This window comes from Aedes albopictus, chromosome 1 (assembly GCF_035046485.1).
Source record: "Aedes albopictus strain Foshan chromosome 1, AalbF5, whole genome shotgun sequence".
Classification (NCBI taxonomy): Eukaryota; Metazoa; Arthropoda; class Insecta; order Diptera; family Culicidae; genus Aedes; species Aedes albopictus.
In genome coordinates this window covers 284,338,693-284,362,397 of record NC_085136.1, presented here as the reverse complement: position 1 = coordinate 284,362,397, position 23,705 = coordinate 284,338,693, and the positions used below count along the sequence as shown (strand labels likewise).

The 23,705-nt window shown below is 41.5% G+C and overlaps 1 protein-coding gene across 2 annotated transcripts in view; it reads right to left on the bottom strand.

Annotated features, from left to right (window-relative positions):
* The window catches only part of LOC115259710 (dopamine receptor 1), a 305,831-nt gene that overhangs the window by 49,964 nt on the left and 232,162 nt on the right, over positions 1–23,705 (bottom strand). For both annotated transcript variants that reach the window (XM_062846922.1, XM_062846923.1), the window contains exon 5: positions 9,340–9,594. In XM_062846922.1, coding sequence (XP_062702906.1) covers positions 9,340–9,594 — 255 coding nt within the window. The remainder of the gene's footprint in view (positions 1–9,339; positions 9,595–23,705) is intronic.

Sequence of the window (23,705 nt, the reverse complement as noted above, 5' to 3'; positions counted from 1 at the left end):
GTCTGAAAGAACTCCTCGAGGAATTTCTGAAGGATTACCTGGAGGAATTTCTGGAAGAAATTTCTGAAGAACTACAGAAGAAATTCAGTAATGGATCCCTGGAGAAATTCCTGAAGAAATTTCTGGAAAAAATCCCAAAGAAATTGCTGGAGGATTTCGTGGAAAATTCCCTGGAGGTATTCCTGGAAGAGTTTTGGAAGAAATTCCTCGAGGATTTTCTGCAGAAATACGTGGAGGAATTCCTGTAAGAAATCACTGGTTGTAAATTGGAGGAATTTCTAAAGAAATATCTGAAGGAACCCCTCGACGAATTTCTAAAGGAATATCTGGAGAAATTTCTGAAGAAATTCATGATTGAATCCTGAAAAAAATCCTGAAAAAATTACTGGAAGAATCTGTGGAGGATTTCTTGTAGAGATTCCTCGCGAAATTTTTGGAAGAGTTCCGGGAGACATTCTTTTAGGATTCTCTGGAGAAATTCTGGCAGGAATTCCTAAAGGGTTTTCTGGAGAAATCTCTGGAGGATTTTCATGAGTAATTCTTAGAGGATTTTTTTTGAGGAATTCCTGTAGGAATTTCTGGCGTTATTTTTCGAGAAATTTCTGAAGGAATTTTTGGAGGAATTTGTTGAGGAATTTTAGAAGGATTTTTTGAAATAATTTATGGATGAATCCCTGAAGGAATTCCTGAAGAAATTCGTTGAGAATTTCCTGGAAAATTTTCTGAAGGAACTCCTGGAGGAACTTCTCGAGGAATACAAGGAAGGTATTCTTCAGAAATTCCTTTAGGATTTTCTGGGGATTCCGTAGAGAAATCCCTGGAGGAAATATTGGGGGAATTCTGGCAGACATTCCTAGAGGATTTTTTCTTCAAGAAATTTCAGGAGGAATTCCTGAAGGTAATTTTAGAAGAATTTCTGGAGAATTTACTGGAGGAATTCCTGGAGGAATTATTTGAGGAAATTCTGGAGAAATATATGAGACTTCCTGGAGGAATTATTGGAAGATTTTTTGAGGGAATTCCTGAAGGAACTCATGCACAAATCTTTGGAGAAATCCTGGAGGAATCTCTGTAGATTGCAACAAGGATTCCGATCAAAATGTTCTATCTAGGAATTCTGACATACTCCAATTCTAGCAACACTAATTGTCCAGGATCAAAATTCCTTCACAACGACAATATTTTTTTTCTATATTTGATAATTTTCTTGATATTCTCCATTGTATTTGATACGTTTATAAAATTTTATAAGAGTCGAGATAATGACTACATATTAAAGTTCCGCATTGCCTTGAAATCATCATCATCCGAAGCCTTCTTCAGATTCCCAATACTAAGTACTTGGCGATGTTAGCACCACAACATGTTGAAACCCCTACTTGAGAATTCATATTACATGTAGCACCATTATCCTATTTTGCACCATGATCATACATATATTGCACCATTATTATAGTGCCCCCCCTAAGCAAGAACCCTGTGCACGCTAGTGCTAGATAAGCCACTTTGCATACCGTCGTTGGGGGTAAGAATGGGTCAAAAAAGGACACTCAAAAATTGTTTGTTAAATAACAAATGCAGTTGAAATCGGAATAACTTTTTATTTGGTATGTATACTAGGGTGGCCCACACTTATATGAAAAACAAAAAATTCGAAAAATACCAAGTCTTACCTCCTAAATCAGTTGTTTTGGACTCTCAGAAGCTACGTTCAAAATTTGAGCAAAATCGGTTGAGCTTAAGGGGGCGCTCAAAACGCTTGAAGTTTGTATGGGAAAACTTGGCCAAATGTGTGCAGAAATTTTAAGTTTTAGAATTTTGTCGCTTGGTTGCGCTGTAAGCGTTCAATAATCAAACCCTTTGGTATTATTGTAGGTGACTATATGCCAGAGAAATTTGTCGAAGATCGCGAAGTGATCCGACGGCTGTGGAAAAAGTTATACCCTAGGCAAAGTGAGGCAAAGTATTGAGATTTCATTATTGATATTATTCCTTTACATGTATTGGAAACACAACAATAAAGTTTATCCTCACTTGATTATTAGGTAATAAGTCGGGACTGCCTAAATAGAATTTATACCTAAATGGATTCATTACCTAAATGGATTCAGTCTATTACCTAAATGGAGTATAAGGTTGAAAATAAGTTCAAGAAGGGAGATTGACTAGGAGATTTAAAGGGGTCATGCGGAGTTTCAGAGGACTTTCAAGGGAGTCTCAGGAAAGGAGGGGCTTTAGGGGCATTTTCGGGGGTTTGGAGGGTCTCAGGTCAGACTTGTCATTCAAATGACTAGATGGACACGAAACACGAAAAACTCTGCAAAATTCCGCCAGACTGAAAAGTTGTTGAATGTCGGGTCAATTTTTATCGTATGTTGGGCCACTGTTGGACCAACATCGAACAACTGTTGGGTCTATATTGGGTTTGCCGGCCAAAATGAAAACAGGTTAATGATAGGTTGATGTCGGGTTTGACGTCATCAATGATGACCAATGACAATCAAATTCCATTTAGGTAACGTTACCTAAATGAAGGGACCTAAATAGATTTTACCTAAATGGATCCTTCCTAAATGGAGGTTTGAGTGTAACGCACTTGACAATTGCACCATACCATCCACAGTCTAATGGACAGGCTGAGCGCTTCGTAGACACCTTTAAGAGAAGACTCAAGAAGCTTCGAGAAGGAGGTAAAACCACGACGTTTCAGCATCTTCAAACATTCTTGTCCGTCTACCGGTCGACCCCGAATCGAAGCGCACTTAATGGCAAGTCACCTGCAAAGATTTTCCTTAGAAGAACTGTCTCTACACAGTTAGATTTGCTGAAGCCCAAAAGAACTACCGCCGTAGCCGTGAACGACAAGTAAAACAAGTAAAACAATCGACGTCATGGGATCGTGAAAAAGAGTTTTCTGCTGACGATCTGGTGTATGCGCAGATTCACCTTCGAAATGTGACCACTTGGGTTCCTGGCAAGATCATTGAGAGGAAAGGTTCTGTGAACTACAATATACTTCTGGACAATGGTCGTCTTATCCCGACTAGAAAAATATATGACGTTTATAACACATTGTGTTATGATGTTACGAGTTTTTTCTATAACTTATTTTGTTATAAACTAGGAGCAGGATGATATTAAAATAACTAAAACTGTAACAAAAAGTACACCGGTTTATTAAAAATAATAACCTATTTTGTCAGATCAAAATTATAACACAATATGATATAAATTTTAGCTTCAAGAAAACTAGTTTCTATCATATTTTGATACAATTGTGTAAAATGATGTTCTGGATGTCAAAACATCATAACTAAATTATTTCACAATGAGTTATTGAACAACATTTATAACATACTATGATACAATTGATATTTAAACATCAATGATGTTAAACATGATTATATCACAATGAGTTATACATATCATGGTTTGTTATAATTATGCTATATTTTTGTTAGAATCTTCTAGTCGGGATCCGCTCTCTATTGAGAGGATGTCATCTGGAAACTTCCTTCGAAGATGTCGATGCAGATCATCAGCTACCATGGGCCATACTACTTGAAGAATTCAGTATTCCTATTCCATGTCCAATCAACCGCAATGATCCAATCGATGAACATCCGCAGAATCCGGTGGAGGTTCAACAACCAACCGAAGAACTGCCACCCGAAGATATACAACCTGAAGAAATGCTACCTCCGTTTATTGAAGAAGATGTTCCTGCAGACAATGTTGATGATAATGAACCCGAACCTGCTAACAACCCGATACGAAACCGAAGGCTTCCTTCGTGGCTCTCACCATATGACCTGAAGGGGGAGATGTTATAGAGGAATGGCCTGAAGCCATGATCAAAGAAGCCTATCCCAGTGAACATTTTGGTCCGTATAATTGATGATATACATCATTATATAAGAACTGATTAAGTCGTATAAAATGCACAGAACTGCTATATGGGTACCATAGTGGAGGTTATATACACACTTCAGCCAACATTTTCCGACTTCGGATGATCATTAATACGATGTCACATATTTCGTCAAAATAAAAAAAAATATATTGTAGAAACCAGTATCGAACATAGGACCTCGACAAGCAGAGTCAAAGCCTTTACCACTGTACCAAATGCTTTTTCTTGAAAGATGCAGGAAAAAAGCCTTTGGTGTTATTCCTTATATTCTGACCATCAAATGGGCATAGAACTTGTGCAAAATTGCTAAGTCATTGCGATTCCGTTTGAAACTTTTCTGGACTTATACATATATGATCTGTCAGTTTACACAGATTCTTCTCGCCACTTGGTCTGCCAGTCAAAACAAACGACGTTCGGTGCGGAATCAAAGTGATGTGACTGAGTGAAATAGGGTATTGTACCATTTGGGCAGGTGTACCTATTTTGGGCACTTGCTGCTATAACTAAGTCAATTTAAAACCGATTGATTTGAATTTTTGTACAGAATTAGATACTGTACGTGCCTGTGCCCAATGTTTAGTATTATATGCGATTCAGATTTTTAATGAATGAAAATGCGATTTGAGATGAACACCCTTATACGATAGGAATTAAGTTGTTTGACATTATACTTTTCTACAATTATTACTGTTCCAACCACCGAAGTAAATAGACTAGAGATGGGTAACTCACTCGCGAATCGACTCAAAGAATCGATTCGCGAAACCGGATTAGTGAACCATGACTCTTTTCAAAAGAGTTACGATTCTCTAATGTTAAAATCAATGCCAACGAGTCACTGAAAAGTGTTAGCTTGACTGAGCATTCATTTTATTTGAAGTCTTTGCCGTTGATCATTTATTCATTCATATATTGTGCACTGCACATGTGGCCAGATTACAAAAGTGATTTGATTCTTTGGTGTTAGATCTGCGTACCCTGTATTATGGTAATTTTTGCTCAGACATTTGTGCATACTGTCAAGGCGCACCATGCAAGCGGATTTTCTTGAAAACTGTATAGAAATGTGCGAAAAAGGTGTCGGCCCACACCGAAAATCGATATTTTTCTTCAAATCCCGAAATGAGTTACTGAATCGATCAAAAGAGTCGACTCATTTTTTAGAGTGAGTCGGAAGCGATTCACTCTCAAAGTTGAACTAGTTTTACCATCTCTAAAATAAACCTAAACTACAATTAGTCTTTAATTCATTGGAGTTGTGACATGGGCCATAGGTGAAACATGGTTGCCAAAATTCAATATAAAACATATACGTCAAATCCAACCTTCAGATAAAGTGGATTTCTTATAAAAGGCTGGACTTGACCAGGATTTCTCTCTTTATTCACAACTTATTCCTAAATAGTGCTATGCGCGTAGTTTGAAAATTGTAATGGTCGGAACAATAGACCACCATATGATGAAAATTATATTGATTTTTGGTTTCATTTAATAAGATAGGGTAAAACTTAACCTACAGTTGTAAAAACTCAAAAACTTTGTTAGTAAAATGTGTTAATGTTAAAATGGTTAATGCAAACAAACCAAAATCAAAATATAACCAAAAACTTGCGACACATCAAACTCCATGATTTTGCACAATAAGAGTATTGTGCAAAATGTTACAATAGATTTCGAGTAAACAGCCCACTTTTCCGAATGTTCCGAAAACCTGGTGCCCCCAGGGAAGTGACCACTTTTTGATCATTTTTTAGATCTTGGAACATGTTTCTTCAAGAGATTTCGAGAACCCTGGCCATTTCTTCGGATGTTCTAGAAACCTGGTGCCCCCAGGTAAGTGACCACTTTTTGCTAGGTTTCAGATAAAAAAAATAATGTGGCCACTTTCCTTGGGATATTATGTTTCCGAAACATCCGAAGAAGGGGTTAGTGTACTCAAAATATCTAGAAACGTTTAGTTTTGCAAAATCATAAAGTTTGATGTGTCGCAAGCTTGTTTTCGAAGACAAATTGGTCGACGTTAAGTCAGACCGGACCATCTGCTTTTCAATGATTTTAAGAAAAAGTGCTGCAAACTTAGATATCGAATTGCGTGCATTATTTTCTGTAATACTATAATTATTTTTTGTAATGAAACATCTACATCAAAATAACGTCGAAAGGTTCAGAGTTATAGAATTTTTTTATCTTATCTTTATCTGCCCAAAAAATCTTGTAGACCGTTCTGACCAATTATAGGTTGCACCACTACCTGTTAAGGAGGTTACCCCAGTAGAGTAGAGTGGGGCAAGAGTTTCTTTTTGAGTTTTTGAGCTTAATTGAAATTATTTCTTTCGGGTGTCAAGGTTGTTCGAAGCCTTTTTGAACAAGAGTCTTTAACTCAGAAAATTATGAAAATTGATTGATATTTAGAAAAGTTATGACAAAATGTTGGTTTTCGATCAAAATGTTTTTTTGCGATGGTCCTTCCAACGCATAGATTGGGATTGCAAAGAACTTGAATTTGGTCTCTTATTTTGGTTTAACCCTCTAATACCCAATCCCGCCTTTAGACGGGGTATAGTTTGAGCATTTTTGTAATTTTTGTTTCGTGGAAAATCATTTTTTTTATATTTTTGGCTGATATTTAGGACTGTTCTGTATATCTCAAAATAATTTTTGGTGTATTTTAAAGCGTATTTACATTTTTTAAAAATCATTGAAAAATTGATGTTTTAGTCACCTTTTAGAAGTCATTGTTTATTTTGTATTAAATCGCTACAATTAACACATTTTTAATTTTTCCCAAATCATTCTGTCCTTGTTCAATAGTTTAAGGGAATTGAATACACTCTAAAATTATTTTCCTTAAAATTACACGGAAAAAAAAATTTTCTGTGAAAAAAATTTAAAATAATGATATTTCAACAGTAATCATAAAATCTCAAAATGTTTTCATCTCAAAAAATCTGTTCCCCAAATTGGCTTCCAGGAAAAATATAAAAGTGTGGGGATGTTCAAAAATAAAAATTAGAAAAATCAAAAACTGAAATTCACGAAATCGAGAATTAAAAAAAATCATCTTCCAAAACATGTTTTAATCGATTTTAGATGACGAAAAATGATATTTAGATCAAAATCAAAAATTTGGGTATTAGAGGGTTAAGGTATTCCTATTACTCCAGTGTCAAAATATTGTGCTACGGTCAGCAAAATTAGGCAAACACAAGATTTGAGCTTTTGTTCCAGTGGTGCGGCACGAGTTTGAATGAGACGCACACATGTACAACGTGTTGTAACCAGTGCTGAAAAAGTCATTTCGTCATATCTAAATTCAACCACCTACAGCTCATTTTAGCAGCTGAACCTGAGAATATGGTCTATGATAAAATTGTGCAGCTAGACCAGTTCTGCCAGATAGTCATGAAAAAACGCTATTTTTTCCAAATAGGTTAAAAGCACTAGACTTCACCACTGCTCTAGTCTTCGCCCCCTCCATACAAATTCTATTTTTTATATAGGAAGTGGCAAAGATTAGTGCAGAATTTTAGGGGGGCGAAGTCTAGTGTTTTTACCCTATTTAAGGTAAATGTCACGGTCTACCTTCAAAAAAATGCCAATGGTATTAACGGTGAATATCAATTGGCATTTTTAAACATTTGAAAAAAAAAGCGGTTTTTCCGTGACTTTCTTGTAGAACTGGCCTAGCTGCACATTTTTTTCATATACCATATTCTCAGGTTCAGCTTCTAAAATGAGCTGTAGGTGGTTGAATTTTGATATGACGAAATGAAATTTTCAGCACTGGTTGTACCTAAATCAAAATTGAAAAGACATTTAGCGTTACTTTAATTTAATTGAAATTTAAACTAGGGTCGAACTTTTCCGGCCATAAATCTGGAACAATGGTAAAATACAGAACCATGGTCCCGATTCCATAAACTAAAAGAATTTTGTGCTCTAAAACTGAGTAAAACATCTCTGTTTTAGCCGTATAATATTCTTGATGATGTGAAGAATATTATACGTCTTAAACCAGTTGGATTTTTGCACTTAGGCCAGCGCTATCGCTGGAAATGCAATTTACTCATTGTTTGAGCTGTTCCAGTTTAGCTCATTTTTGTACGAATCTTACTCATTTTAGAGTAACTTTTTCTTAAGGTGCGATTAAAGAAAATTATGGCAATGTCTTTAGAGGAATTTCTGGTCAAATTTGTGGAGAAATTTCTATAAAATAAAGCCCAAATAATTTCCTGAAAAAGTTTGTTATTCCCCGGAAAAAATCTGAGAAATCTCCAAAGCAAATTATTAAAGAATTCATAAACAAGAATTACTGAAGTTTCTAAAAAAAATCTCCAAAATAATTTAAAAAAAATCTCAGTGAATTTTTTTTTTGGAACTCATGAAGGAATTTCTTAGACATTGTCTGAAGAATATTTCCAAATATATCCAAGGAGGGTAAAAAAATCCGTGATGATATCTTTGTGGGAATTTCTGCGTGAGTCTGGGGAGAAATTTCCAATGCAATCAAAATAGGATTTTTTAAGGAATATTTTTAAAATTGCTGAAAAAATAATTCAGAACAAACCTCTAGAGGATTTTTAATACGAACTCCTGTGGGAGTTTCTTAAGTAAATCACGCAAGATTTGCGTAAACGTTTGGAGAAGCTTCCAATGCCATAAAGGACAAAACCTGTTTCTCAGCTCAGTGTTCTTTGAGCACACAGTTCCACAGTTTTGAACTGAGAGCTTCCTCCATCAATGACCATTTTGCATGTGTATGTATATTGAGTGGCAGTTACCAAGATACTTTATGCCCAAGGAAGTCAAGGACCACTACGAAAGCCGAACAGGAATGGAACCCGTCATCCCTGGTATGGTCATGCTGGATACCCACGCCTTTACAGCTGTGGCTATATGGGTGCAGACTACTGATATAAACAAACATATCCCAGTATCGAAAGAAGTTATTTTAAAATCTTATGTAAAAACAAAATAACAGAATCAATGTTTCTCACATAGGTGATTCTCTTTTATCCTGACTAATGGAAAAAATGCTAAAATAAAGGAGCTTTTCACACATGAGGGAGCGCAGAATCCAGAAAACTTGAATTTGAGCGTACGCGGAGATATTCTATGCCTATACACTGAAACCTCCATTTAAGTCGATGCATGGCTGATCGAAAATAATTGTTACCGTGCAAGCAATGACAAAACTATAGACTTTTATATTTTTTAACACTTCGCATGACAAAGGAGAGTTGTCAAAAAATATAAAACTGTATAGTTTAGTCATTGCCGGCACGGTAAAAATTATTTTCGATCAGCCATGCATCGACTTAAATGGAGGTTTCAGTGTAATGATCTTGATGAATACCGCTTACCTAATTATTCGGGATGCATTCCCAAACCACATAAACTTCCCCCGGCGCCAGCACACTCACCTGCAGTAGATCCCGATCATTACTATACAAGGTACGTAGAAACTTATACAACTAGAAACGACGGCATAGGTGGGCGTCAGGTCCAGGGCGCACGTTTCGTACTTGACGCCGTTGATGATGAGCGAGGTGTCCGTCTCGTCCCGCTTGTCCCGGTGCAGATCGAGCGAGATCGGCACGAACGACACCAGCGCTGCCAGCAGCCAGATGACGACGATCGTCCCGATGGCAACCCGCCGCGTCACCCAGCGGCCGTATCTGGAGAAAGGGAAGAGAAATACGTAACAAAATTTAATCGGAAGCTTTCAATTGGGTACGAGTACTTTAAAGGGTGGCAGAACGCTTGCATCATCACGGCGGCCGGTGGACGATATGGCAAAATGGATAATCATTGGTAAAGGATAAATTTCCGATTGTAATTACTTTTTAATGAGCAAACGAGGTGGGATTAATGGATGCATTTGCGATCCTCTCCGGGAATGGAGTACAGCATTGAGTGAAAAATGGATTGCCTTGAGAGCGATACTTTATGGTTGCGGAAACTGGAAAACCGACTCAAATTATAATGTTTTTTTTTTTATATCGTTGAAATTCAACGTAAATTCGAAATAATTTGAATTGACTTCGAGGAAAATGCTTGTTAGGAAAAACAACAAAATTAAATCAACTACCAATTCGGAAACCAAGCTTGACTTGATACCAATGCTATTATCAGATTAACAATAATATGTTTAAAGCAACATTGACTCCTCAAAACAGTGATAATGTGATATAGTTACCGCCAGGAAATGGCAATATTTCCAAGTCCGATATTAATTTCAGCCATCAATGAGTTGGAACATCAATGCGATTCCTATAACGTCCTATTCCAACAAATGACAAGATAAACATTTATCTTCCTTCATCCAATGGTTGTTTTCATCACCATTACCGACAACGCTATCTATCTTGTGCCAGCCTCGGAACTTTGACTACCAAGCTTCCTCCGGTTCACCTTGAGGACAACACATTTTCTTAAGAATTGGAAAACTTTCTCCTTCTGAACTGCCCGTCTTAGCTTACACATAGACAGTCACCTCATCAAGTGTCACAGAGGGATGCCCCTGGCTCCGTTTTTCCATCTTTCCAATTCCACTCATGGAACAACGGTACGAAGGGGAAGTGAACTGCTACCCAGAAAGGTGGAAAATACCTCCCAGGCATTTCCCAAGTCAACACAGGAATGACGGACGCAGCCCCCAGAGTGACACCAGTCCGTCCCACCGAAATCCATTCAACGTCATCCACAAAAAGGTTTTCGTCGGCCGGACGACCGGTCGGGCATTGTGTGATGCAAACACGCGCCGAAATACCGGAAATCATATTTCGACTGCGGGACTGACTGGAAGGTGGATGTCCTACGAGCGAGACAAAAAAAAAAGGTTTCGTTGTGAAAAGTGAAACGATGAGGGTCATCGGATTGGTTGCGATATTGAGCTGCGAATCCCCATCTCACAGTATGGCTTGGCTAGAGATGATAAATTCTTGGGATGTTTCCGGACAAACTAATATTTATTATCTTTTATTGTTGGGAAATTGATCTACCGGCTTCTCACCGGTATATCGATCTGAAGTTCCTGCCTTTTGCTTTCGATTGGTGGAACGGGAAGCCGGTTTATTTTATCGCCAAATCAAGTTTTTTTTCCAGAAGTCGCATCATTTGTCTTGCTTTCTGTCGGCGTAGGCAGGAAGTACCTGCAACTCTTTTTGTAACTGAATAACTGTTTAATAGGCACTGTACGCAGTGCTCTTAAATGAATTATAAGGAATCCTGGAGGAATTCCAGGGAGGAATCCCTCGAGGAAGTCCAGGGAAGTCGAGGGAATCCCTGATGGAATTCCAGGAACAATCCCTGCAAGGATTTTTCATTCATCCAGGGATTCTCCCTGGAATTCATCCATAGATTCTCCCTGGAATTCATCCATAGATTCTCCCTGGAATTCACCCGGGTATTCTCCCTGGAATTCATCCAGGGATTCTCCCTGGAATTCATCCAGGGATTCTCCCTGGAATTCATCCAGGGATTCTCCCTGGAATTCATCCAGGGATTCTCCCTGGAGTTCATTCAGGAATTCTCCCTGGAATTCCTGCAGGGATTATCCCTGGAATTCCTCCAGGGATCCCCTGGAAGAATCCCTCGAGGAAGTCCAGGGAGAATCCCTGGAGGAATTCCAGGGAGAATCACTGGAGGAATTCCAAGGAGAATCCCTGGAGGAATTCCAGGGAGAATCCCTGGATGAATTCCAGGGCGAAACCCTGGATGATTTCCAGGTAGAAACCCTGGATGATTTCCAGGGAGAAACCCTGGATGATTTCCAGGGAGAATCCCTGAATGATTTCCAGGAGAATTGCTGGAAGGATTCCAGGGGAATTCCTGGAAGGACTCCATGGGAATTCCTGGAAGGACTCCATGAGAATTCCTGGAAGAACTCCAGGGGATTTGCTGGAAAGACTCCAGGGGAATTCCTGGAAGAATTCCAGGGGAATTCCTGGAAGAATTCCAGGGGAATTCCTGGAAGAATTCCAGGGGAATTCCTGGAAGAATTCCAGGGGAATTCCTGGAAGAATTCCAGGGGAATTCCTGGAAGAATTCCAGGGGAATTCCTGGAAGAATTCCAGGGGAATTCCTGGAAGAATTCCAGGGGAATTCCTGGAAGAATTCCAGGGGAATTCCTGGAAGAATTCCAGGGGAATTCCTGGAAGAATTCCAGGGGAATTCCTGGAAGAATTCCAGGGGAATTCCTGGAAGAATTCCAGGGGAATTCCTGGAAGAATTCCAGGGGAATTCCTGAAAGAATTCCAGGGGAATTCCTGGAAGAATTCCAGGGGAATTCCTGGAAGAATTCCAGGGAATTCCTGGAAGAATTCCAGGGGAATTTCTGGAAGAATTCCTGGGGAATTCCTTTAAGAATTCCAGAAGAATTCCTGGAAGAATTCCAGGGGAATTCATGGAAGAATTCCAGGGGAATTCATGGAAGAATTCCAAGGGAATTCATGGAAGAATTCCAGGGGAATTCCTGGAACAATTCCAGGGGAATTCCTGGAAGAATTCCAGGGAAATTCCAGGAAGAATTCCAGGGGAATTCCTGAAAGAATTCCAGGGGAATTCCTGGAGTAATTCCAGGGGAATTCCTAGAGGAATTCCAGGGGAATTCCTGGAGGAATTCCAGGGAAATTCCTGGAGGAATTCCAGGGAAATTCCTGGAGGAATTCCAGGGGAATTCCTGGAGGAATTCCAGGGGAATTCCTGGAGGAATTCCTGGAGGAATGCCAGGGGAATTCCTGAAGGAATTCCAGGGGAATTCCTGGAGGAATTCCAAGGGAATTCCTGGAGGAAATCCAAGGGAATTCCTGGAGGAAATCCAAGGGAATTCCTGGAGGAATTCCAGGGGAAGTCCTGAAGGAATTCCAGGGGAATTCGTGGAGGAATTCCAGGGGAATTCCTGGAGGAATTCCAGGGGAATTCGTGGAGGAATTCCAGGGGAATTCGTGGAGGAATTCCAGGGGAATTCCTGGAGGAATTCCAGGGGAATTCCTGGAGGAATTCCAGGGGAATTCCTGGAGGAATTCCAGGGGAATTCCTGGAGGAATTCCAGGGGAATTCCCGGATGAATTCCAGGGGAATTCCTGGAGGAATTCCAGGGAAATTCCTTGAGGAATTCCCAGGGAATTCCTGGTGAAATTCCTAGGGAAATCCTGGTGAAATTCCTGGGGAACTCCTGAAGGAATTCCAGGGGTATTCCTGGAGGAATTCCAGGGAGAATCCCTGGAGGAATTCCAGGGGAGAATCCCTTTAGGAATTCCAGGAAGAATCCCTTTAGGAATTCCATGGAGAATTCCCTGGAGGAATTCCAGGGAGTTTCGCTGGAAGAATTCCAGAAAGAATCCCAGGAGAAATTCCAGAGAGAATCCCTGGAGGAATTCCAGTGAGAATCACTGGAGGAATTCCAGTGAGAATCCCTGGAGGAATTCCAGTGAGAATCCCTGGAGGAATTTCAGTGAGAATCCCTGGAAGAATTCCAGTGAGAATCCCTGGAGGAATTCCAGGGAGATTCCCAGGAGGAATTCCAGGGAGAATCCCTGGAGGAATTCCAGGGAGTTTCGCTGGAGGAATTCCAGGGAGAATTCCATGAGGAATTCCAGGGAGAATCCCTGGAGGAATTCCAGGGAGAATCCCTGGAGGAATTCCAGGGAGAATCCTTGGAGGAATTTCAGGGAGAACCCCTGAAGGAATTCCAGGGAGAATCCCTGGAGGAATTCCAGGGAGTTTCGCAGGAGGAATTCCAGGGAGAATCCCTGGATGAATTCCTGGGCGAAACCCTGGATGATATCCAGGCAGAAACCCTGGATGATTTCCAGGGAGAAACCCTGGATGATTTCCAGGGAGAATCCCTGAATGATTTCCAGGATAATTGCTGGAAGGATTCCAGGACAATTCCTGGAAGGACTCCATGAGAATTCCTGGAAGGACTCCATGGGAATGCCTGGAAGGACTCCAGGGGATTTGCTGGAAATACTCCAGGGGAATTCCTGGAAGAATTCCAGGGGCATTTCTGGAAGAATTCCAGTTGAATTACTGATAGAATTCCAAAGAAATTCCTGGTAGAATTCCAGGGGAATCATTGACGAATTCCAGGGGAATTCCTGGAAGAATTCCAGGGGAATTCCTGGAAGAATTCCAGGGGAATTCCTAAAAGAATTCCAGGGGAATTCCTGGAAGAATTCCAGGGGAATTCCTGGAAGAATTCCAGGGGAATTCCTGGAAGAATTCCAGGGGAATTCCTGGAAGAATTCCAGGGGAATTCCTGGAAGAATTCCAGGGGAATTCCTGGAAGAAATCCAGGGGAATTCCTGGAAGAATTCCAGGGGAATTCCTGGAAGAATTCCAGGGGAATTCCTGGAGGAATTCCAGGGGAATTCCTGGAAGAATTCCAGGGGAATTCCTGGAAGAATTCCAGGGGAATTCCTGGAAGAATTCCAGGGGAATTCCTGGAAGAATTCCAGGGGAATTCCTGGAAGAATTCCAGGGGAATTCCTGGAAGAATTCCAGGGGAATTCCTGGAAGAATTCCAGGGGAATTCCTGGAAGAATTCCAGGGGAATTCCTGGAAGAATTCCAGGGGAATTCCTGGAAGAATTCCAGGGGAATTCCTGGAAGAATTCCAGGGGAATTCCTGGAAGAATTCCAGGGGAATTCCTGGAAGAATTCCAGGGGAATTCCTGGAAGAATTCCAGGGGAATTCCTGGAAGAATTCCAGGGGAATTCCTGGAAGAATTCCAGGGGAATTCCTGGAAGAATTCCAGGGGAATTCCTGGAAGAATTCTAGGGGAATTCCTGGAAGAATTCCAGGGGAATTCCTGGAAGAATTCCAGGGGAATTCCTGGAAGAATTCCAGGGGAATTCCTGGAAGAATTCCAGGGGAATTCCTGGAAGAATTCCAGGGGAATTCCTGGAAGAATTCCAGGGGAATTCCTGGAAGAATTCCAGGGGAATTCCTGGAAGAATTCCAGGGGAATTCCTGGAAGAATTCCAGGGGAATTCCTGGAAGAATTCCAGGGGAATTCCTGGAAGAATTCCAGGGGAATTCCTGGAAGAATTCCAGGGGAATTCCTGGAAGAATTCCAGGGGAATTCCTGGAAGAATTCCAGGGGAATTCCTGGAAGAATTCCAGGGGAATTCCTGGAAGAATTCCAGGGGAATTCCTGGAAGAATTCCAGGGGAATTCCTGGAAGAATTCCAGGGGAATTCCTGGAAGAATTCCAGGGGAATTCCTGGAAGAATTCCAGGGGAATTCCTGGAAGAATTCCAGGGGAATTCCTGGAAGAATTCCAGGGGAATTCCTGGAAGAATTCCAGGGGAATTCCTGGAAGAATTCCAGGGGAATTCCTGGAAGAATTCCAGGGGAATTCCTGGAAGAATTCCAGGGGAATTCCTGGAAGAATTCCAGGGGAATTCCTGGAAGAATTCCAGGGGAATTCCTGGAAGAATTCCAGGGGAATTCCTGGAAGAATTCCAGGGGAATTCCTGGAAGAATTCCAGGGGAATTCCTGGAAGAATTCCAGGGGAATTCCTGGAAGAATTCCAGGGGAATTCCTGGAAGAATTCCAGGGGAAATCCTGGAATAATTCCAGGGGAATTCCTGGAAGAATTCCAGGGGAATTCCTGGAAGAATTCCAGGGGAATTCCTGGAATAATTCCAGGGGAATTCCTGGAAGAATTCCAGGGGAATTCCTGGAAGAATTCCAGGGGAATTCCTGGAAGAATTCCAGGGGAATTCCTGGAAGAATTCCAGGGGAATTCCTGGAAGAATTCCAGGGGAATTCCTGGAAGAATTCCAGGGGAATTCCTGGAAGAATTCCAGGGGAATTCCTGGAGGAATTCCAGGGGAATTCCTGAAAAAATTCCAGGGGAATTCCTGGACTAATTCCAGAGGAATTCCTGGAGTAATTCCAGAGGAATTCCTGGAGTAATTCCAGAAGAATTTCTGGAGGAATTCCAGGGGAATTCCTGGAGGAATTCCTGGAGGAATTCCAGGGGAATTCCTGGAGGAATTCCTAGGGAATTCCTGGAGAAATTCCAGGGGAATTCCTGGAGAAATTCCAGGGGAATTCCTGGAGGAATTCCAGGGGTATTCCTGGAGGAATTCCAGGGAGAATCCCTGGAGGAATTCCAGGGGAATTCCTGGAGGAATTCCAGGGGAGAATCCCTTTAGGAATTCCAGGGAGAATCCCTTTAGGAATTCCATGGAGAATCCCTTTAGGAATTCCAGAGAGAATCCCTGGAGGAATTCCAGGGAGTTTCGCTGGAAGAATTCCAGGGAGAATCCCAGGAGAAATTCCAGTGAGAATCCCTGGAGGAATTCCAGTGAGAATCCCTGGAGGAATTCCAGTGAGAATCCCTGGAGGAATTCCAGTGAGAATCCCTGGATGAATTCCAGTGAGAATCCCTGGAGGAATTCCAGTGAGAATCCCTGGAGGAATTCCAGTGAGAATCCCTGGAGGAATTCCAGTGAGAATCCGTGGAGGAATTCCAGTGAGAATCCCTGGATGAATTCCAGTGAGAATCCCTGGAGGAATTCCAGTGAGAATCCCTGGAGGAATTCCAGTGAGAATCCCTGGAGGAATTCCAGTGAGAATCCCTGGAGGAATTCCGGTGAGAATCCCTGGAGGAATTCCAGTGAGAATCCCTGGAGGAATTCCAGGGAGAATCACTGGAGGAATTCCAGGGAGTTTCGCTGGAGGAATTCCAGGGAGAATCCCATGAGGAATTCCAGAGAGAATCCCTGGAGGAATTCCAGGGAGAATCTCTGGAGGAATTCCAGGGAGAATCCCTGAAGGAATTTCAGGGAGAATCCCTGAAGGAATTCCAGGGAGAATCCCTGGAGGAATTCCAGGGAGTTTCGCAGGAGGAATTCCAGGGAGAATTCCTGGAGGAATTCCAGGAAGAATCCCTGGAGGAATTCCAGGAAGAATCCCTGGAGGAATTCCAGGAAGAATCCCTGGAGGAATTCCAGGAGGAATCCCTGGAGGAATTCCAGGAAGAATCCCTGGAGGAATTCCAGGGAGTTTCGCTGGAGGAATTCCAGGGAGAATCTCAGGAGAAATTCCAGTGAGAATACCTGGAGAAATTCCAGTGAGAATCCCTGGAGGAATTCCAGTGAGAATCCCTGGAGGAATTCCAGTGAGAATTCCTGGAGGAATTCCAGTGAGAATCCCTGGAGGAATTCCAGAGAGAATCCCTGGAGGAATTCCAGTGAGAATCCCTGGAGGAATTCCAGTGAGAATCCCTGGAGGAATTCCAGTGAGAATCCCTGGAGGAATTCCAGTGAGAATCCCTGGAGGAATTCCAGTGAGAATCCCTGGAGGAATTACAGTGAGAATCCCTGGAGGAATTCCAGGGAGAATCCCTGGAGGAATTCCAGGAAGAATCCCTGGAGGAATTCCAAGAGGAATCCCTGGAGGAATTCCAGGAGGAATCCCTGGAGGAATTCCAGGAGGAATCCCTGGAGGAATTCCAGGAAGAATCCCTGGAGAAATTCCAGGGAGAATCCCTGGAGGAATTCCAGGGAGTTTCGCTGGAGGAATTTCAGGGAGAATCCCTGGAGGAATTCCAGGGAGAATCCCTGGAGGAATTCCAGTAAGAATCCCTGGAGGAATTCCAGGGAGAATCCCTGGGGGAATTCCAGGGAGAATCCCTGGAGGAATTTCAGGGAGAATCCCTGGAGGAATTCCAGAGAGAATCCCTGGAGGAATTCCAGGGAGTTTTGCTGGCGGAATTCCAGGGAGAATCCCTGGAGGAATTCCAGGGAGAATCCCTGGAGGAATTCCAGGGAGAATCCCTGGAGGAATTCCAGGAGGAATCCCTGGAGGAATTCCAGGAGGAATCCCTGGAGGAATTCCAGGAGGAATCCCTGGAGGAATTCCAGGAGGAATCCCTGGAGGAATTCCAGGGAGAATCCCTGGAGGAATTCCAGGGAGAATCCCTGGAGGAATTCTAGGGAGAATCCCTGGAGGAATTCTAGGGAGAATCCCTAGAATTCCTCCAGGGATTCTCCCTGGAATTCCTCCAGGGATTCTCCCTGGAATTCCTTAAGGGATTCTCCCTGGAATTCCTCCAGGAATTCCCCTGGAATTCCTCCAGGAATTCCCCTGGAATTCCTCCAGGAATTCCCCTGGAATTCCTCCAGGAATTTCCCTGGAATTCCTCCAGGAATTCCCCTGGAATTCCTCCAGGAATTCCCCTGGAATTCCTCCAGGAATTCCCCTGGAATTCCTCCAGGAATTCCCCTGGAATTCCTCCAGGAATTCCCCTGGAATTCCTCCAGGAATTCCCCTGGAATTCCTCCAGGAATTCCCCTGGAATTCCTCCAGGAATTCCCCTGGAATTCCTCCAGGAATTCCCCTGGAATTCCTCCAGGAATTCCCCTGGAATTCCTCCAGGAATTCCCCTGGAATTCCTCCAGGAATTCCCCTGGAATTCCTTCAGGAATTCCCCTTGAATTCCTCCAGGAATTCCCCTGGAATTCCTCCAGGAATTCCCCTGGAATTCCTCCAGGAATTCCCCTGGAATTCCTCCAGGAATTCCCCTGGAATTCCTCCAGGAATTCCCCTGGAATTCCTCCAGGAATTCCCCTGGAATTCCTCCAGGAATTCCCCTGGAATTCCTCCAGGAATTCCCCTGGAATTCCTCCAGGAATTCCCCTGGAATTCCTCCAGGAATTCCCCTGGAATTCCTCCAGGAATTCCCCTGGAATTCCTCCAGGAATACCCCTGGAATTCCTCCAGGAATTCCCCTGGAATTCCTCCAGGAATTCCCCTGGAATTCCTCCAGGAATTCCCCTGGAATTCCTCCAGGAATTCCCCTGGAATTCCTCCAGGAATTCCCCTGGAATTCCTCCAGGAATTCCCCTGGAATTCCTCCAGGAATTCCCCTGGAATTCCTCCAGGAATTTCCCTGGAATTCCTCCAGGAATTCCCCTGGAATTCCTCCAGGAATTCCCCTGGAATTCCTCCAGGAATTCCCCTGGAATTCCTCCAGGAATTCCCCTGGAATTCCTCCAGGAATTCCCCTGGAATTCCTCCAGGAATTCCCCTGGAATTCCTCCAGGAATTCCCCTGGAATTCCTCCAGGAATTCCCCTGGAATTCTTCCAGGAATTCCCCTGGAATTCTTCCAGGAATTCCCCTGGAATTCTTCCAGGGATTCTTACTGCAATTATTCTGGTAGAAAATTGTCGTTATATAATCGTTTATCAATTAAGTTTTTAGTTCTAATGGAAGCTTGTTTTATAGAATGACTTTTAGTATGCAGTGTATTGCGAATATTAAGCGAAGAAATTATGCGATTAACCAACGATAACTTCTCAGCTTGTCTCTTATAGACCTGCAAAATTTAAACTATTTGATTCACTAGAAACACCTTCACGGACAGCTTGCTAAACAAACCACCCACACATCCTTCCAAGAAGCAACAGTTTTCTCGCATCTAAATTGCCTGTCAGTGGGAATGAAACGGAGAAGATTCCACATGGATGACCAAGTGACATAAACAATGCAATTTTATGCTTGTTTTTCACTCAGAATCCGACTTTTCTCGCGCCTCAACTTGTTGATGGCAGGGCAGTTTTACCTACGACGACGACGACGACGACGGTCGGAGAAATAATGTTGTCTCGTCCCACTCGAGGGGATTTGTTGTTTTTACACCCACGATGGGCAAAGAAGCGACATGATAGGCACAAGAGTAACATTTGAACTGAATATAAATGAGCATACTCTTGTCTAGAATAACTTTAACGTTGCTGGGAAGTTTAGAGATAAAGTGACGGAAACGTAATTTGTGATGTAAATCTCGGAATTTATTCCACTCGAAATACGTAACAGGTGAGCTTTGGTTGTCTACACTCTGCTTGGTTGTACATAATATATTCACTGTTTTGAATGGGTTGCATGTTGAATTCTTGATGGGGTTCGAGGTATTTGTTTGGTCAGTTGTAAAGCGTAGAAATTTATTATAAATATTATTATTATTTCTTTATTATAGAGGTTTTTAACATTCGTTGGTTCATATCTTAGCTCTACAGGCAATTCGTATGCATTCATCAAGACACAGTACTGCAACCAACTACTCACTTTGAGATCTTGCTCCAGACCGTTTAAAACTCTCATCATCCTATTACAAAAATATGCTTTCCAAAACTTCAGTATGCTGCCATATATTTACAGCTTTTTTTGCCATTTAAATTCACATAACCTAACTTTAAAACTCGATTTCCCGCAAATGCATTACAATGAGTGCATCGATCAATAATTAAATAATCCAGATTTGACCGATGGCCAAATTCCCTGCTTTGGCAACAGATTCCCTTATCCACTTTCGTTGCACAAACCGGCACACTACGCTGATGATGATGTCACTTTCAAAGATAGGGGTTTTCGTGCTGATCCGACAGGAAAAAATAACATTCGAGCCATCGCCAAACGCGCGGGTTAAATAATTGAATTTACATCACATTGAAGAGGGAAACAAACCACGGAACAGGAAACAGCTGGAATGGCATACCTACTAACGTTCCCCTCACCACCCTGATCAGCTTAAAATGACCACACTTGTTAATTGATTTTCACAACAATGCAATGGCACACGGGGTGGGGTTTGTAAAATTTGCATCACAGGTCAGCCGTATGGATTATCTAGGACGAGCTTGGGTATAGAAGAGGTCCATCGGGGTTAACGGGTAGAAGTTGTTACACACCATTTTGAAACATCACGGATAGTTTCGGGTTACAACGACAGTTGCAAAGTTGAACGTTGCAAACGAGACCGGGTTTAGTTTCGCATCAATGAACACTGGAAACTTTCCTGCAATACTCGATGATGATCACTAGGGTAATAGCATAAGCCCATATATTCGATTCTATGGAAAACCCATCGAATATGAGATGCATCGCACTCTTCAACATGCCTAAACAAATTGGAGTTCAGTTCTACGCTCAAAGTGGGAACGGTTTTAGGGCAGTTCTGCAAATCACAGTGGTAGAAGTTGCCGAGTATCAGTTGTTTTTGTACAATTTAAGAAATGAAATTGAATATTGCATTTTATCCTTTTTCTTCCTGTTTTTTCATGACTTTCATTCTTAGATAATATCAAGGTTCACAAGATATATCGAGGTGTATCAAACAGCCTATTTATATTTGTTTCTCTATTTTTCTCTTTCTCTTCTACGCTCATTAGCTCTAACTAACGCTCTGTTCTGATGTTCTTCTTCTTTTGACGAAATAATCCCGAGAGGATTCCCTACAGAAATTCTAGGAGGAATATTTGGAAGAATCCTAAGAGGAATCCCGGCTGATAGTTCGTCAGGAATCCCTGAAAGACTAACAGAAGATGTCTCGGAAGGAATTAATGAAAAAATCCAGGGAAGGTATTCAAGGAATACCTGTAATCCCGGCTCGTATATCCAAAAGAACTAAACTATCTAAAAGCATTTTACCTTATTTAGATGAATTCAGATCTTTTCAGAAATCTTTGAAAGAATACCATAGACAATGTAGCAAATTTCCACCTCCCAAGTGTTTATCACAACTTGTCAATTGTAATTGATGATTAGAAGCAAAGCGGTGGCAAAACGAGCATGATGTAACTCGCACGCGATTTTGTAAACATCTGACAGTGCCACCACTCGCGCGCCCAAGCAGCCGAACTTCATCGAATGGGTTGGTTGTATAGGCTACGGCGATTTCCCTCCAGCGATGCTTCGTGATAAGCTCATCGACATCATCGAAAGCGATGATACACGCAGTGAAATAAACTGTAAACACAATTAAAATCCAGTTCAAATCAGCCGTTTTTTTTAAACTAGAATACTTGAAAGAATCTTTTCATGACTTTTTAAAGATGATATATAGCACAAACATATCAATTGTGTTGTTCTTTGCTGTGCATGCGAATGTCGAAAAGTAGTGTCGCACGATTGTATCGTTTTAGTGATAGGTCGACGGGTGCTCGAATGAATGATTGATGATCGGTGAGCTTGTTCCTTGTTTTTCTTTGAAAAATGCCGTAAATATATCTGTTAGTTCAAAATCATCCTTCATATATTTACTCAACAAGAACTGCAAAGTTCGTCACTTCAAGTGTCGGCCAAATTTTTCAATAAAATTGTTATATTTTAAATAAATTCTCCTGTATTTTTGTACAGTCCGGCACCTTACGGTTTACCAATCCTCCCAATTACGAGGTGACGCAATAGTAGTTTACGCAACAAGGTGCAGAATGAAGATTTTTACAGCACGAGTCGTACATTTATCCAACGAGGCTTGCCGAGTTGGATAATTACGACGAGTGCTGTAGAAATCGAGTTCTGCATCGAGTTGCGTACAACGTTTTTTGCAATTTCATAAATTACCACTTGATGATAGTTTTTAACAAAACTTTTTCATCAAACTGCACACTGATGTCCATAGCCATGTTTATGGAAGTCTGATCATAGTAAATTATACTGTGCAGTTGTCACAATTTTTCAAACTTGAGTCCAGAAAGCATCGAGAAGTTGATCGAAACTGAAAACAGTGCTGTAATGGTTCATTACGCAACGCAAATCAGTGCTGTAATGAACCATTACCGCACTGTTAATTTAGTGTGGGAAAGTAGGCCTTTTCCTGGCAGATATGTGTGAGGTAAAACAGCCTATTACGATGAAAAATTGCAAAAAATATTTTTCATTCCATAAATTTTCATTTAAAATTTTCATGGTCTCACCGTTCTTCCAAATTGTAAGGTGACACATTTGTATGTATACTGTACGGTTGCATGGATCGCATCGCTTACCAAAGTGTATCCCTGATTTATGTAACTATCAATCCCTCCATACTTACAAAACTCCTTCCCGTGACAACTGTGGAGGGTCCATTAGTACAAAAAACTCTCTACAGGGTGCGGCAGGAAAAAATGCGAAAAGTTCAAGGCACTATTACACGCTAAATATGAGATATATATGACTATTTTTTCATGACAGTGTATCAGTCAATGTCTATATTCTAGCACTGAAAAATAAAAATGAACATATTTGATGTTTAACATGTGATAATGTAGGCCTAATAAGCGGATATCAATAAACTGCGCGCCCAATGGTCATTAAACAAAATGACTATAACAGTAGTAAAATTAACTCAAATTCGATGAACAACCAGACCACACTGATCCAGAGCCATGTAGTTTCACACAGCAGATGAAATAAGTACATATATTTGATGATATTGTAGAGAAAATCAAAAATTTTGTTTTATCAGATGCGAAATTTAGCAACCTGTGCGATTTTCTGCGGTTTGAAAATTCTGGTTGTCTTCATCTTCAGGCGCCGCCCTGTAAAGGTTAGTGACCAAAATTGGAAATTTTTTAATTAACTTTTCAGAAAACTAGCCTATTATAGATCATGGAACGTTGAAACATAGATTGGTTAATGTCAAATGGACGAAAATGAGGTTTGAAGTTGAAAAACATTTTCGCATTTTTTCCTGCCGCATACTGTAGTAGCAACAGTTGTCGAACTAACATTCCTTCCCTTCCCGGTAGACCGTAAGGACGTGGCCAGAGCCGTTATTGACCCAATAAAGTTTGAGCTTTCGGAACGTGTACATTGAGGATGGTGGTAAATCCCAAGCCCTAACCTATTGGTTCTCTGTGCAATTTCGCTAGCTCAGGTCAATCACGGAGTAGCAACTACGAAGTGTACGGTGACCAATGCTCATGATCACGCTCATGATGTATAGCACAAACATATCATTCACCTGTATTTATTTTGGCCTCCAAACCAGACATAAACCCAACAG